The 17,393-nt window shown below is 47.4% G+C and overlaps 1 protein-coding gene across 1 annotated transcript; it reads left to right on the forward strand.

Annotated features, from left to right (window-relative positions):
- The first annotated feature begins 853 nt into the window (after positions 1-853).
- On the forward strand, positions 854-16,495 carry LOC148431217 (leucine-rich repeat-containing protein 36-like). The gene is made up of 10 exons (XM_088466197.1): positions 854-929; positions 3,764-3,813; positions 5,023-5,071; positions 5,718-6,110; positions 9,178-9,482; positions 11,988-12,138; positions 12,371-12,492; positions 13,658-13,781; positions 14,214-14,328; positions 15,006-16,495. Exons 2-10 carry the CDS (start codon positions 3,775-3,777, stop codon positions 15,214-15,216), a joined length of 1,509 nt encoding a protein of 502 aa, XP_088322323.1. The 5' UTR covers positions 854-929; positions 3,764-3,774; the 3' UTR covers positions 15,217-16,495.
- The last annotated feature ends 898 nt before the right edge of the window (positions 16,496-17,393 follow it).

A 17,393-nucleotide genomic window follows, 5' to 3' on the forward strand; every position in this document is an offset into this window, starting at 1 on the left:
TATAATATGTGTATGATGGTGACTGGCCTGTATGTATAGTGATACTATAATGTGTGTATATGATGGTGACTGGCCTGTATGTATAGTGATACTATAATATGTATGTATGATGGTGACTGGCCTGTATGTATAGTGATACTATAATGTGTGTGTATGATGGTGACTGGCCTGTATGTATAGTGATACTATAATGTGTGTGTATGATGGTGACTGGCCTGTATGTATAGTGATACTATATTATGTGTATGATGGTGACTGGCCTGTATGTATAGTGATACTATAATATGTGTATATGATGGTGACTGGCCTGTATGTATAGTGATACTATAATGTGTGTGTATGATGGTGACTGGCCTGTATGTATAGTGATACTATAATATGTGTGTATGATGGTGACTGGCCTGTATGTATAGTGATACTATAATATGTATGTATGATGGTGACTGGCCTGTATGTATAGTGATACTATAATATGTGTGTATGATGGTGACTGGCCTGTATGTATAGTGATACTATAATATGTGTATATGATGGTGACTGGCCTGTATGTATAGTGATACTATAATATGTGTGTATGATGGTGACTGGCCTGTATGTATAGTGATACTATAATATGTGTATATGATGGTGACTGGCCTGTATGTATAGTGATACTATAATATGTGTATATGATGGTGACTGGCCTGTATGTATAGTGATACTATAATATGTGTATATGATGGTGACTGGCCTGTATGTATAGTGATACTATAATATGTATGTATGATGGTGACTGGACTGTAAATAGGAAACTGTATAAGAAACTGTTAATAATAATAATAAATAGTGACCGGTGTGATCTGTGGCTTGCAGCGCAGCACTGCGTCATGTACAAGGGGAGAAGACACTGTCTAAGGACCACCTGGATTTTAGCAAGAGCAGCACGATAGGTGACGTATGAAACAGATGATTATTCTGTCGGCCTCCTATTTTATGAGATATTTCAGTTGTAAAAATCTTGTGTAGCAAAGATGGAGGAGTGAGGGCGTCTATCATTGTACGTGATCATTTCCACCACTAGAGGCACTGTTTCATTGGTGTCTATGGCCAACATTTCACAAGGGCCTTTAATCTCTGTTTAGAAACAAATATTAAGTAGCTAAAATTTGCTAAGAAGGAAGGTGATCTATCCAGAGTCACTTACAGTCAGGTGCATAAATATTGGGACATTGACGGAATTTTCATATTTTGGCCTCTATTCACCACCACAATGGCTTAGAAATGAAACAAACAAGATGTGCTTTAACTGCAGACTTTCAGATTTAATTTGAGGGTAATTACATCCAAATCAGGTGAACGGTGTAGGAATTACAATGGTTTCTATATGTGCCTCCCACTTTTTAAGGGGCCAAAAGTAATGGGACTATCAACTCAAAAGCTATTTCATGGACAGGTGTGGGCTATTCCCTCATTATTTCATTATCAATTAAAGCAGGTAAAAGGTCTGGAGTTGATTCTAGGGGCGGAATTCAATTCTTTCCAGCCCCTATCGCGCCCGACGGAGCTATTCAATTCTTGCTCCTGTCGGGCACGATGAGCTGCCAGCGCTACATTTCAGCTCGCAGCCCCTGGGGGATGAGAGCTGAAATGTGCGAAAAGTGACATGTTTGGGCGCCCAAACATCACTTTTCGCGATCGCGCCCAGCACTTTACGCTTTACGCCGCTAAACCTGACCTCTATGGGCATGATCAGCACGAAAATCTTGGACAATTGTATAGCGGCCCGCGATCTCCTGTCACTTTAGACGGGAGATGCGGGCCGTGAAAACAATTGAATTCCGTCCTATGTGTGACATTTGCATTTGGAATCCGTTGCTGTCGACTCTCAATATGAGATCCAAAGAGCTGTCACTATCAGTGAAGCAAGCCATCTTTAGGCTGAAAAATCAAACAAACCCATCAGAGAGATAGCAAAAACATTAGGTGTGGCCAAATCAACTGTTTGGAACATTCTTAAAAAGAAAGAACGCATCGGAGAGCTCAGCAACACCAAAAGACCCGGAAGACCACGGAAAACAACTGTGGTGGATGACAGAAGAATTATTTCCCTGGTGAAGAAAAACCCCTTCACACCAGTTGGCCAAATCAAGAACACTCTCCAGGCGGTAGATGTATATGTGTCAAAGTCAACAATCAAGAGAAGACTTCACAAGAGTGAATATAGAGGGTTCACCACAAGATGTAAACCATTGGGGAGCCACAAAAACAGGAAGACCAGATTAGAGTTTGCCAAACAACATGTAAAAAAAAGACATTACAGTTCTGGAACAACATCCTATGGACAGATGAGACAAAGATCAACTTGTACCAGAGTGATGGGAAGAGAAGAGTATGGAGAAGGAAAGGAACTGCTCATGATCCAAAACATGCCACCTCATCAGTGAAGCATGGTGGTGGTAGTGTCATGGCGTGGGCATGTATGGCTGCCAATGGAACTGGTCCCCTTGTATTTATTGATGATGTGACTGCTGACAAAAGCAGCAGAATGAATTCTGAAGTGTTTCGGGCAATATTATATGCTCACATTCAGTTAAATGCTTCAGAACTCATTGGACGGCGCTTCACAGTGCAGATGGACAATGACCCGAAGCGTACTGCAAAAGCAACCAAAGAGTTTTTTAAGGCTAAAAAGTGGAATGTTATGCAATTGCCAAGTCAATCCCCTGACCTGAATCCGATTGAGCATGCATTTCACTTGATGAAGACAAAACTGAAGGGAAAATGCCCCAAGAGCAAGCAGGAACTGAAGACATTTGCAGTAGAGGCCTGGCAGAGCATCACCAGGATAAAACCCAGCGTCTGGTGATGTCTATGCGTTCCAGACTTCAGGCTGTAATTGCCTGCAAAGGATTTGCAACAAAGTATTAAAAAGTGAAAGTTATGCTGGCCATACACGCTACAATTATCGGGGCGATACGCCTGATATTGGCGGATCGCCCCGATAATTGTAGCGTGTGGGGGGGGCGACCGAGGGTTAAATATTGCTCGGTCGGGCATGCCGGATTTTCCAGTATGCCCGTCCAATGCGATATTTACCCGGTAAACTGTCGGCCACATCGGGCAGTGTATGCCCAGCTCGGCCGACAGACAGACATTTCCTGTGTTCCTTCCTACGGAAGCAACAGGGAAATGTCTCATCCCCCGGGGGCGGAGCGCGGATGTCTGCTGAATACACTGAGAGAAATCTCACAGTGTATGCCGGCGACATCTGCGGCTGGCAGCCGGCCAGATAAAATGTCAGTCGGTCTGACAGACATTTTATCTGGCCGTGTATGCCCAGCATTAGATTTAGGATTGTTTAGTTTGTCCCATTACTTTTGGCCCCTTAAAAAGTGGGAGGCACATATAGAAACCGTTGTAATTCCTACAACGTTCACCTGATTTGGATGTAATTACCCTCAAATTAAATCTGAAAGTCTGCAGGTAAAGCACATCAGGTTTGTTTCATTTCAAAGCCATAGTGGTGGTGAATAGAGGCCAAAATATGAAAATTCTGTCAATGTCCCAATATTTATGGACCTGACTGTATGGCTGTGTACTTTACTGCACATCTGCAAAACAAAATCACTGACTAATGAGGTGTTTTCCCTTTAACGAGCCGGATCAGAGTTCCTAATATGGATACTTGTAAGCTACAGTCCCCATTATGGTCTAGTCTATAATATGTTCCCGGCTTTGGTTATAGGACAGCAATGGTTCCCTAACAACAATTTGTGTGTTTCAGAAGTCGGCACGATGAGCGATTGGAAATACGAGTCTCCTTCTAAATATCAGGTGGGTGTTCACAGAAATGCACACATATAATTCATTGTTATTACCCCTGGTCCTGCAGGTTGCTGTGAATCCGATGTTCTGCATTGTTAAAGGACGCCTATCACTTATACACAGTGGGCCTGATTCAGACCCGGTCGCAAGCGCTGAGAGCTCGCAACCGGGTCGATGGTGGCCCAGAGCGCATGCGCACGACGGAGCCGGCTCAGTCGTCCGCATGTGCGAGACCCGGATAGCGACGGGCAAGCTGTCGCTCCGGGTCTCGCACCAAAGGGGGCGTGCTGTCGATGGTGAGTGACAGCACGCCCCCTTTGGTGGGCAGGCCAGGGGGGTGGCTGCCCAGACGGAGGCGTTCCCATGGGAACGCCTACCGTCTGGGGCCGGCCCCACTGACATCACAAGTTATGTCAGTGGGAGAGATTTTGGCTCTGTTTGAGCCGAAAGCTCTCTGGGGCTTGCGGCAACGAGACCCTACAACAAGGGTCTCGTCGCAAGCCCGATGGTCGCGATGGTCTTGACCATCGCGACCATCTTCCTGGCCGCTCGCTATAGCTGTGGGTGGTCACCCACAGCTATGCGAGTGGCCAAGAGGCCGTTCTAAAAAAAAGACCGGCCCTGATTCAGAGCGAGCGCTATGTCAGAGCGTCCGTCTCTGAATCAGGGCCAGTGTTAGCTGGCATTGGTGATCCAAAGCACGATTCAGGATTACAAAATCAGTATACCTGTGATGTAGTATTATTATTATCATCATCATCATCCTTCATATGGCGCCACAAGGGGTCCTCATCACCTTACAAGGTATATACAGTATGAACTAAACAAGAAATCAGTGACTTATAGTACAGAACATTGCAGGACATGGACAAGGTGTATAAACAGCCATAATACCCAAATACGCAGTTTGGCGGCAGACCGCTAAGGTTTGGTGACGTTGTAGGCAGCAGTGAGGAAATGATGGTATAAGTGAGGGAAGGAGAAGCACATGAGGGAAGAGGGCCCTGCTCGTGAGAGCTTACCGTCTGTATAACACCAGCTTCTAACACCGCGGGTATAATAACTGAGTAACGTTATCAGGGACGTGACGTGATGGAAACAATTTAATGCACCTTTATCCTGAGAATTTACCTGGGGTAATTAAGAGTGTAAGCTCTGTGTAATAGTTATAACCTTGTTCATCATATCTGGCTACATGACATCCTATTACTTTCACAGATGGAAGAGCGCCCGCCATACGTACAGCCACAAAACGACTTTGAAGACGGTATTGGTATATTTACAGCTTTAATTATTATTTTTTTATTAATAATATTATTAGGATTATCCCTTTTAAACACTGACCTTGTTGGAGGGGACCCAGTGGCGCTCGGCTCTCCCCTCTGCTACTACCGCTTCTGTCCGTGGCACCATCACAGAGCGTGCGGCCTATAAGTAGCCACAGGGCCTGAAAATAAATCTCAATAAATGACATTATTATAGAACATGTTCATAAAAGCCCTCAGAAGTGACCCTCCCGTGTCGTCCTCTTCCGTTCGCACGAACAGGCTCCAGCCATGTCACAAGTGATCCAGTCATTCATGTGTTGTCATCTTGGATGCAGGACCTGTAACTAGGACACGTTGAACAGCAGGTATGACCAGTGCGTGTCCTGTTCTGCCAACACTGCCCACCCAGGAAATTCACAAGCACTATACACCCCTTAGTAGCAGAGAGGTGAGCAGCGCTGAGCCACGGGAGTCGCCGCCTGATCAGGGGGCACAATGTCCCCAAGATAAGTTGAACGATGTAGTTTATGATCATTTATCAAATTCCACCCAAAATGGTAAATTTGGTGGCGTTGTCTTCTCATTTAGAAGCTAACCGATTCTTCAACCGAAAATATTCTATTCACTATGTTTTGGTGTTTACAGAGTACCGCCCCCTGCCGTCACCGACACGGTCCTCGCTGCGCTCCCCCGGTCCCGCGTCACGTGCTAAAGAAGGCCAGCGAGTTACTTTCTCAGACTCCGCCCTGTCAGAGCTCACCCAGAAGAGGGAAGATTTAGCTAAACGCTTAGAAAGTGAAGATCTCACCTCCACGAGAAAACCCATTTCTAACAATCCGGATACAAGCGGGACAGCGTTCAGCTTCAAGAATACCTACCACACATCCACCCCTGTAAAGAAAGATGGCAACGAGAGGATAAAGGTTGATGCCAGGGCATTCGATGACTGTGGGCAAAGCACAGACCTGAGGGAGCGTCTTAGGCCTCCAAACAACAGCGAGGAGTCCAGCACAGAGAGGCTACTGCGGCTCAGCTCCGGTAATCCTATGACTTACTTACAGAACGATCTAGGGGGGAAAGCCACTGGCTACCCACAGTCCATGGACAAGGGTGACAGAGTAGGACGCTACCTCTGTTCAGCGCTCAGGGCACGAGGGCCTGTTAGTACAGGACCAGACCATGCGTTAGTCAGCATAGGCTCCTGCCTAGTGCCCAGCGTACACAGGTGGCCCCTGGTCATTATAAACTGTTACTATGTTTTAGTGGTTTTTTGGTTTTCTTTACAAATAGAGAGGGGGAGAAATGGGTCCAAATTAGTATTGCATATAGGGCGGTATTCAATTGTTTTGCGCCCGACAGGACATATTCAATTGTTGCTCCTGTCAGGCGCGATTAGCTGCTGGCGCACCATTTCAGCTCGCAGCCCCAGGAGGGTGCGTGCTGAAATAGGCGAAAAGCGAGCTGTTTGGGCGCCCAGCACTTTGGTCGGAGGTAGCCATTTTACGCGGCTAAACCCGACCACTATGGGCGCGATTAACACGAAAATGGGCATCAATTGTCTTAATCAGGCTCCATCGCAGTCTGGCCGACATCCTCACAGTGCCGGTACCACCCTGTGCTAGAGGAGTATAAATCTACACCTTAATTAAAAGCAATTATCCCGTTAGAGTCCACTGCGTCTCATGCTCACGCCTGAGGATTATTAACAGTTCACCTTTGCAGACCACGTGTGGATCTTTTAAGATGTGTCCATTAGTATTGAATACACCTTTGCACCTGCTAGGTAATCTGGAAAACATGAACCGTTAGGGGCCTGCAGACCGAATTTAAGAAACACTACAGAAGACTTTTTAAATAAGATTATATTTTATCAGTTCTGAAACATGTCCACATTTTTTTATTAGTTATATAAATCTGAAATTATCGTAAATGTCATTTACTACCATTGCTCAGAGGCAGCAATGTATCAGATATTAATGATCATCGCTATAGTGTAGGTTGGACAGTAGAAGGTCTGAGTAATTGCTGTGGTTTTAGTACAGATTTGCATCTTTGAGCATTGGCTGTAAGTAACCCTAACACATCAACTTACCCAGCTATTTGCCAGCCACCCGCTGTTGCTCCAATAGCCGCCATGGGCGGTAATGATAGGGGCATGGCCACACCCCTTAGTAAAAATGTTTAAAAGTTCCCTATTTGCAGTGCCGCGTATTGGCGCTGCAGGCCGGGGAGGGAGGTGCCCTGAGCCCCTCAGCCCAGCGCAAATCCAGGGGGTACAATCAGTGTGATCGCTACTCCCACAGGCAGAAGAAAGGAGACAGCAGCGAGCAGTATTCCTGGTCTCCCACTGCAGCGTGTGCTGGGCTGCTGACAGATAGAAGGGAGGGCGGTGTGGCATCGGACCTTGGCCCCCGCCAGGCACCTCCAACAAGCTCTGGCCCGTGTAATTAGTACCCACTTCCCCCCTCTCTGTACAACAGCTAGTATGTTAGGTCTATACTAATATAAGAACGTTCTGTCTGTCTGTCTGTTTGTTCCAAGTTGGCGCAAAAACTACTGAACCAATTTTAAATTTGCAGTGGAAACTTCTAGAAATAACCTGCACTTTCTTTCATCCGATACGTCTAGTTAAAGCTGAGAATTAACAAAAACAATATTTATTGACATTATTAATGCAAGAGATAGGTGTGGTACCGTGTGCACAGCCGGAAAGGGGTGGGGGGAGAGGTGCTTTGTGCCCGCGGTCACATGAATAGGATAGGCTACATAGCAGTCTGTGCACAGGGCACACAGTGACATTGGTGAGATAGGTGTGGCACCATGTGTGTGGCGGGTAAGGGGTGGGGGGAGAGGTGCTTTGTGCCCGCGGTCACATGAATAGGATAGGCTACATAGCAGTCTGTGCACAGGGCACACAGTGACATTGGTCAGATAGATGTGGTACTATGTGCACAGCCGGTAAGGGGTGGGGGGAGAGGTGCTTTGGGCCTGCGGTCACATGAATAGGATAGGCTACATAGCAGTCTGTGCACAGGGCACACAGTGACATTAGTGAGATAGGTGTGGCACCATGTGTGTGGCGGGTAAGGGGTGGGGGGAGAGGTGCTTTGTGCCCGCGGTCACATGAATAGGATAGGCTACATAGCAGTCTGTGCACAGGGCACACAGTGACATTGGTCAGATAGATGTGGTACTATGTGCACAGCCGGTAAGGGGTGGGGGGAAGAGGTGCTTTGGGCCTGCGGTCACATGAATAGGATAGGCTACATAGCAGTCTGTGCACAGGGCACACAGTGACATTGGTGAGATAGATGTGGTACCATGTGCACGGCCGGTAAGGGGTGGGGGAGAGGTACTTTGGGCCTGCGGTCACATGAATAGGATAGGTTACATAGCAGTCTGTGCACAGGGCACACAGTGACATTGGTGAGATAGATGTGGTACCATGTGCACGGCCGGTAAGGGGTGGGGGGAGAGGTGCTTTGGGCCTGCGGTCACATGAATAGGATAGGCTACATAGCAGTCTGTGCACAGGGCACACAGTGACATTGGTGAGATAGATGTGGTACTATGTGCACGGCCGGTAAGGGGTGGGGGGAGAGGTGCTTTGGGCCCGTGGTCACATGAATAGGATAGGCTACATAGCAGTCTGCACAGGGCACACAGTGACATTGGTGAAATAGGTGTGGCACCATGCGTGGCTGGTAAGGGGTAGGGGGAGAGGTGCTTTGGGCCTGCGGTCACCTGTATAGGATAGGTTACATAGCAGTCTGTGCACAGGGCACACAGTGACATTGGTGGTGGGTGAAGGTGCAGCTGATCATGTGAGCCACTCCTGTTGCTCACATGATGGGGCCCCTATGCACAAAGCAATACAACTAGGACACCTCAAATAAAAAAAAATGTCAGAAGTGATTTCATCGTGGGCGAAGCGGCTGACAACAGCTAGGTTATGAGATTTAGACACTGGCCATGGGTAGGGGTACACAGGAGGGGGGCACTCCTATTAAATGTAAGTTGTATATGATAATCTGCCTATACTAGGACATTACAGCCCTTGTGTCCTGCACTGCCTTCCTTACCCATTCAACTGGTCTATTTCTAGATCTGTACGCCACAACCCACCTGAATGACACCCCCACAGCATCAACTGCTCTGGCTGGCCTAAGGAAAGGCTTCAGCGATGTTTCCAGGACCTACACTTTGCCATCTAAACCCACGCTGGCAAACACCCACCTGTCCAAACCGTTCAGCCGCTCTGAGCTTAGCAGAGACTACAAGGGCGGCAGGAGCCAGGATACAGTGTCCGGTGTTAACAGCGGCTCCACGCCACACACTGGCATGAAGAGAGCCAGCAGCCTGAACTCCCTACTGCACGCTAGACCTAGCAGTACATACCTAGATTGTCATGTAAGTACACAACTAGCACGTGCCATCCGTTAGTGCTTTTCTACAGGGACCTGCTGGGACTTGTAGTGCCTCAGTAGGCCCAAAAGCCATGGTTGCCTACCATAGGCTGAGAGTGCTGCTCAATTTAATGGGACCCTATGTGTGATTTTTCTGGCACCCCAAAAGTGGCAGTTGTCAGGGAATATATTACACAGTCGACTATGGGGGAACCGCAAACACAGATTTGGGTGCCGACAAAACAGTTTGCGTACTGCTACATCAGAAGGTAGAAACGAGCTCAATAATGCCAATCTACTATCCGTGTGCCACCCAACTTCCATGTAAGGTCCACCAGCAGTAATGCCAAATAATTCCACCCACCCAGGGGAAGACCTATGGGAGACAACGGAGGCGCCTGCCGCCAGCACTGAAGGGGCTCCTCCTCCATTGCCCACAATATATTCACCCCACTTAGGGCTGTATCTGTGTACCTGGAGTGTACCGTCACGGCCGCCAAATACATGTCACCTGAGAAGCCACCATACACTAGTGGAGAGCTCTGTCAGACCTTCAGCTGCCGCCTCCGTCTAGCTATAGCCCGTCCCCACTCATTAGTGTCTCTGCTCCTCAGCAGATCTTATGTCAGTGTGACAAGTCCAGCACCTCCCCTCACCCACAACTCCCCGTTATACTCCTCCCTGGCGGCAGCCCTAGCCTCAGACCCGTGCAGCAGTCCCACGCCTCCCCTCACCCACAACTCCCCGTTATACTCCTCCCTGGCGGCAGCCCTAGCCTCGGACCCGTGCAGCAGTCCCACGCCTCCCCTCACCCACAACTCCCCGTTACACTACTCCCTGGTGGCAGCCCTAGCCTCAGACCCGTGCAGCAGTCACGGCGCCTCCCCTCACCCACAACTCCCCGTTACACTCCTCCCTGGTGGCAGCCCTAGCCTCATACCCGTGCAGCAGTCCCACGCACCCCCTCACCCACAACTCCCCATTACACTCCTCCCTGGCGGCAGCCCTAGCCTCATACCCGTGCAGCAGTCCCACGCACCCCCTCACCCACAACTCCCCATTACACTCCTCCCTGGCGGCAGCCCCAACCTCAGACCCATGCAGCAGTCCCACGCCTCCCCTCACCCACAACTCCCCGTTACACTCCTCCCTGGTGGCAGCCCTAGCCTCATACCCATGCAGCAGTCCCACGCACCCCCTCACCCACAACTCCCCATTACACTCCTCCCTGGCGGCAGCCCCAACCTCAGACCCGTGCAGCAGTTCCACGCACCCCCTCACCCACAACTCCCCATCCCACTCCATACATCTATCCTCGTGCGCTACAAGTCACGTTACTCTTTTCTCACACGTTAAGTGTGACTCGGTAGCACAGAGCATCTTTTCATGCAATTATTTCCCTTCAAATGTATCTTATACCCCTTTTCCACCTAAATTCCGGGTCTGACCTGGAGTTGGAACGAAGTTCCTATCCGGATCAGACCAAGAATTTAGCAGGCACCGACCCGGGATATTCCCGAGTCGGCGTCGCTCACACCGGAGTCTGGTCTGCATAGACCCGGGTTTCCCGGTGTGAAAGTGGACGCTTGGAGATGACGTCATCTCCAAGCGTCAATCGGCCGGCTAGCAGCGCACTCCAGGTCATCGTGACCCGGAGTGCGCTGTTCTCACAGTAGGGTTTCACAAGCTACGCCCGTGTTACACCCTGCTAGTTACCTGGGTTGGATTGCCGGGTCACTCGACCCTGCGATCCAACTCTCTCCCCTTTTATATCAGGGAGCTGCCCGGGTTAACCCTGCAATAACCCGGGTTTTAGCTCCGGTGTAAAAGGGGTATTATTTGTGAATAGGGCACACAAACAGCTTTTGCTGATTACAATTCTATGCGGTATGTCTATATTCTGTGTGCGACTGCGGGTGTATCTGCATGCAAACTACAGCGGCTGTAACGGGGGTGGGGGCACCAAATTATAACTTGCGTCTGGGATGAATTTATGCCACTGCACCCACCAGTAATACATTATACCAGCAGGAACATGGATTAGATCCATAACTTACTTTAATGCCAAATAATGTCCTCAAGGGTAGCATTGCCCAATAATGGCACCTGTAGTAATATGCAGTATAAGGAGGTCATCTGTACTGTACAGCAGTAATACTGAGCCATTAGGGACTTATTGCGCCTCCATTTATAGCACCTCGTATTACTATAACCAGTTAGAAGCTGGCGGTAAGTCAACGTTGTTCTAATTGATGTGTTATGAGAGCCAATCAGGCACCATCATTACTGATACTCACCCAACTCCATCCTTCCAGATATCCCTTTTATTTATATGATATTTTACTGTTTAATATGCATCATGTATATTTATTTCATGCCTTCGGATTGCAGGGACACAGAAAAGGGCCACCTAAGGTTTACCAGTTGACCTGGGCTAATTTGGCTGATGTTATAGGTAGGTCATATTTGTAGTTGGTAATTGAACTGATGATGAAAATGTTCCCCATAGAATGATTTGCGGACTGAGGATGAACTGAAAAAGAGAGACTCCCTCGGCGATGAGGTTCCCGCTGTCTCCAGCGCTCTGCAGCAACTGATGGACTTGGTGGATCGTTACTGGAACGGATCAGGATCTCTCCTGCAAAACCAGCGGTTTCTGGGTGAGTAAATTACAATACTTGGATTATTCCACTGTTCGTAGGTCTCAACCTTGTGTCAATTGGTGGCTCGTCTGGACCTCATACTCACTGGCAGTGATTTTGTATGGTGTAATTGTGTCATTAAATATGTCGCATTTCTGGACAAGATGAAAGGTTTTAGACTCGCTAAATGAGGCAGAGATGGTCAGCCACTGGAACGCTAATAAGCAGTGCTCCGTTTCCATCTTACCAGGGCCAGCACGAGATCTGCTTTCACATCTGATGACTTCAAACCCAGCCCAGGAGAGGTCACCCGTAGGTCAGGGGAAAGATTCCAGGTTCAGCCCTGGACAAGTGGAACATGATAACAACATGGTAGGTCTTTCATAGACCCTAAAAATAACTATGATAGATATGTAAATAGCTGAGCAGATCAGGTCAAATATTAAGTCACTAGCTCATGTTCTCATAAACACCAGTCACAGAGTGCAGTCTACTTGTATTACGTCACTAGCTCATGTTCCCATAAACACCAGTCACAGAGTGCAGTCTACTTGTATTACGTCACTAGCTCATGTTCCCATAAACACCAGTCACAGAGTGCAGTCTACTTGTATTACGTCACTAGCTCATGTTCCCATAAACACCAGTCACAGAGTGCAGTCTACTTGTATTACGTCACTAGCTCATGTTCCCATAAACACCAGTCACAGAGTGCAGTCTACTTGTATTACGTCACTAGCTCATGTTCCCATAAACACCAGTCACAGAGTGCAGTCTACTTGTATTACGTCACTAGCTCATGTTCCCATAAACACCAGTCACAGAGTGCAGTCTACTTGTATTACGTCACTAGCTCATGTTCCCATAAACACCAGTCACAGAGTGCAGTCTACTTGTATTACGTCACTAGCTCATGTTCCCATAAACACCAGTCACAGAGTGCAGTCTACTTGTATTACGTCACTAGCTCATGTTCCCATAAACACCAGTCACAGAGTGCAGTCTACTTGTATTACGTCACTAGCTCATGTTCCCATAAACACCAGTCACAGAGTGCAGTCTACTTGTATTACGTCACTAGCTCATGTTCCCATAAACACCAGTCACAGAGTGCAGTCTACTTGTATTACGTCACTAGCTCATGTTCCCATAAACACCAGTCACAGAGTGCAGTCTACTTGTATTACGTCACTAGCTCATGTTCCCATAAACACCAGTCACAGAGTGCAGTCTACTTGTATTACGTCACTAGCTCATGTTCCCATAAACACCAGTCACAGAGTGCAGTCTACTTGTATTACGTCACTAGCTCATGTTCCCATAAACACCAGTCACAGAGTGCAGTCTACTTGTATTACGTCACTAGCTCATGTTCCCATAAACACCAGTCACAGAGTGCAGTCTACTTATATTACGTCACTAGCTCATGTTCTCATAAACACCAGTCACAGAGTGCAGTCTACTTATTTTAAACAATGGAAATTTCTGAATATCTCACATTTATGTCTATTTTAAAATACAATTTTTTTTTCCATAGGAATCTTTAAAATTAAAGATGGTAAAAATAATGGAGGAAAATCACTTTTTACGGGTCAAAGTCTGTAAGTTAGAGAACCTGATGCCGTGGAAGGAAGGATCAGGACACCGGACGCCAGCCCAGGGTACTTATACCTCTCTTACATTTGACTGCCGGGTCCTACCCACGATTATGTTCACGCGCTCATCCCAGGTGCGACCCCTTACAGACAGGCGGCCCAACCTGGCACGAATGCCGGATCGATAAGGTCATCGGCATCACATGATGAACCGGCACTTGGGGATTATCTCATCGCCAAGCGCCGGCTCATCCTATGCAGTGAACGGAACCCGGGTCACATCAACCAGGAATACCCGTTCACACTGCGTCACGAGCAGTTCAACCGCTTCTCGTGACCAGAGGCTTATTTCAACCTGGCCCTTTCACACTGCACTGTAACCCAGGTTATTGCTGCTAGTGTAAAAGGGGGTATTCGTAACGGAATAACAACCCTCTTTGGGGTGGGTGATGATGTGGTGGTAGTAGTAATCTAATGCAGAACGCCTCATGTTTTCAGATAACCTACAGCAGAAATATGAGAAGCTAAGGCTTCAGGTGGAATCTCTGCAGGAGAAACTGAACCAGACCAGCAACCTGCAAGAGACTGTTCAGTTGTTGTACGACAGTCAGAGGTACCTGCTCCAGCCAGGGATAATTCGGGCTCATTTAGACCGGACATAAAATAACACATCACATTTATTTATTCATGTAGAAGGAGTTTGCATTTCTGTTGCCATGTGAATTCAGATTTCAGGCGCACGCATTACAATCCAATAATTGTAATGAAATAAAACTTCTAGCATCATGATGATGATGATGATTTGGGTCACACAATGTCGCCTCTGCGTGCAGATTGGAATCCTTGTCAACCATATATGTCAATTCTTCAATAACCCCAAGCAGTTTCCCAACTCCAGTTTCCAGGAACCCCTAACAGTGCATGTTTTTTAGATCTCCTAGTTGGTGCACAGGTGTACTCATTACTGGCTGACATTTTAAAAGATCCTCAGGTGGTGCTAATAATTTCATCTATTACACTGAGGAGACCTGGAAAACATGCACTGTGAGGGGTCCCTGAGCATTGACGTTGGGAAACATTTCATTTAAAAAAAAAAAAATAATCTAATAATAATACTTTCATTATTGTGTTACAGTATGACGGCTGTTATACAGGCAGCATCAACACTTATCACTCCGTGACACGTTCCAGTCTCATCAAGCTGTGGATACTGATCTTGTTTCTAGTGATAATAATCTAAATCCTCCTAATTCCCAGCTATAAAATTGTCACGCCATCTGTCACCCGCAGGTCGTTAGTCTGTACCAACGAGTATCTACTACAACAACTGAGGCACAGCTCCCAAACCGAAAGCGCCAAGGCACCGCGAGAGACATCACCGAACAGGATCAGCACGGACAAGTACCTGTACCGCGAGGACCCCGAAGCACCGCACCTGCCTGCTGCTCACAGTCCCCATAACTCCTGGACCATAGAGCGGCTCAGCGTGTGCCCGCTATAAACAGCGGCCGTACAGGCGTCACTGACCAGCAGAGCAAAGGCTTTCTATAAAGGAATGTTATAATGCCAAATTAAAAACTTTGCCTGCCCAGTTTGTAGAGGTTTTGCACTGACATTTACATTTTTTTTAAACTAATCACTGGACTAAATTGATTGGGATTTTTTTAGTGCCACAAAATACATAATTTTTTTTTACAAATGCATTTGTTCTTCTATGGCAAACAATTGCAAGCTCACCTGGCAAGTTCTTCCCTGCTGTATACAATGCATAGGCAATATATGGGTCACACCTTTACTACCAATTAATGCAATGGCAGGTATGCGACACGCCATCTAATATAAAGTCTGGGTAATGGCGGCTATGCTGAGTGATAGCGCTGTTCAATCCACGCGTGGAAGTGCATAACGCATACCCAGCCATCCATGCCTGAAGAACCAATGTTTTATAGTCTAAAACAACCTAATACAGCGTTCTTTAGATTCACCGCTAGATAGGGACGTCGAATATTTATAGACACAAAATCCAAACAATCTTCACACTTTGAGTAGCGTTTGGCAGACGCAGTACTATAAAGCAGCCGTGGTACTGTGCCTGGGATTGCTACAATAGCACAAATAATGATTAGTCATTGCTTATACTGGGCATACACTATACAATTATCTGGTGGGTAAGGAAATCTGGTCCGTTTTCTAGTGTTTGGGAACAAATTTCTATAGTCATTCGTTCCCATACAGTACCAGGTTTTCATTCCAACCAACCAGATTGGACAGATAATTGTAGAATGTATGCCCAGCATTAGTAGCAAACACAGAGGCCTGATGCAGCAGTGGACGGAATTGTAAAGCTGTACGCAATGAGCTTTGCAATTATGGTAATGCACCAGGGGCGTGCCGCATGCACTACTTATCGGATAATCTGCGATCACATCGGCCGGCTGAGTGACTCAAAGACACCAGGAAATCTCCCATTAGCTGACGGAGTTCCTCGCTTCTTCCTTACCCACCCACGGCGGTGACACACCACTGTTTTGAGAAATGGAGGCAGTCCATCCCCCGCCCATAAACGGCAGCAGACTGCCAATCACTGACCATCGGGGATCTGCGTGCAGCAGCGCATGTTGAATAGGGCCCATAGTACAATGCTGTTTTGTTTTTTTTTCCTTTCTTGAGCACCAAGTACAAAGTGATTTTGGGGCCTGCGCTGGGGTGGTATGCACCAGTCTTTATGGCGTCATGTATATAAAGGCTTGCACATGGCTGGGGAAGCAGATCCCTGACGTTTCCTGACAGTGAGCTCTAATAGGAGCAGGGGTCTGATGCGTGGGACCCCAGCCATTTAGGAGGAGAATCCTGGGTGAATAAGTGCCACTTATCCTGTGGTTGGAATATAAACTGGACCATTACCCAGAATCTTACAGGTTTGTAGAGAGGACGGGGGACGTCTATACTCAGGATGAACACTAAAAGAATAGCCATTAGGTCAGAGGCAAATGAGCTTCTGGTGAATACACCCCAATATCAGTGCCATATTTCCAATGAGGCTTTAGAGCAGGGGTGGACAATAAGCAGCCCTCCAGCTGCTGTTGAAATACTCATCCCAGCATGCCCTGCAACAGTTTCAGCATGACCAAATAGCAAACTGTGATGGGGCATGCTGGGATACACAGTTCTACATGGCGGGACGCTTTTTGCCCATCCCTGCTTTAGAGACTACTACAATAAAAGAACTCCAAATATTGGGACAATGATGAGAAGTGCTGCATAGGAAACACAGCCAAACTCCTGTATCCCATAGCAACCAATCTACAGATCTTTTCAGAAAAATAAGCACGTCCAATTGGCTGTTGTGGACTGGCTCACAGCGGTACAGGGGAAATCCCCGGTGGGCCCCACTGCCTGAAAGCCTCACCTCTCTCTAATGTCAGGTACCAGACTGTGCACTTTAATTATACATTGTTACTCTATTAGAGGGTCAGTTACATGGTCTTTAATGGCTGGATAAGTCTCTGTTGGGACTGGCCACACCCCCCCAAGCACAGGTCCCTACCACAGCATTCCCCTAGTGGTCTCTTCATGCCTCAGTCCGACTGGTTACAGCAATGCCCTCATCGTTCTGATCGGCCCCAGGCTGGGTACAAGAGATGTCAGACACCAGTTTCCCTTCTCCGTGCACACGAC

The sequence above is a fragment of the Taudactylus pleione genome, unplaced genomic scaffold (genome assembly GCF_031769625.1).
Source record: "Taudactylus pleione unplaced genomic scaffold, aTauple2 ptg002645l, whole genome shotgun sequence".
Taxonomy (NCBI): domain Eukaryota; kingdom Metazoa; phylum Chordata; class Amphibia; order Anura; family Myobatrachidae; genus Taudactylus; species Taudactylus pleione.

Excerpts from the sequence above, each read along its gene's own strand:
- LOC148431217 (XM_088466197.1), top strand. The coding sequence starts at position 3,775 with ATGAGCGATTGGAAATACGAGTCTCCTTCTAAATATCAG. Across the intron at positions 12,493-13,657 it reads TGGAACATGATAACAACATG|GAATCTTTAAAATTAAAGAT; the intron begins GTAGGTCTTTCA and ends TTTTTTCCATAG. Across the intron at positions 13,782-14,213 it reads ACACCGGACGCCAGCCCAGG|ATAACCTACAGCAGAAATAT; the intron begins GTACTTATACCT and ends TCATGTTTTCAG.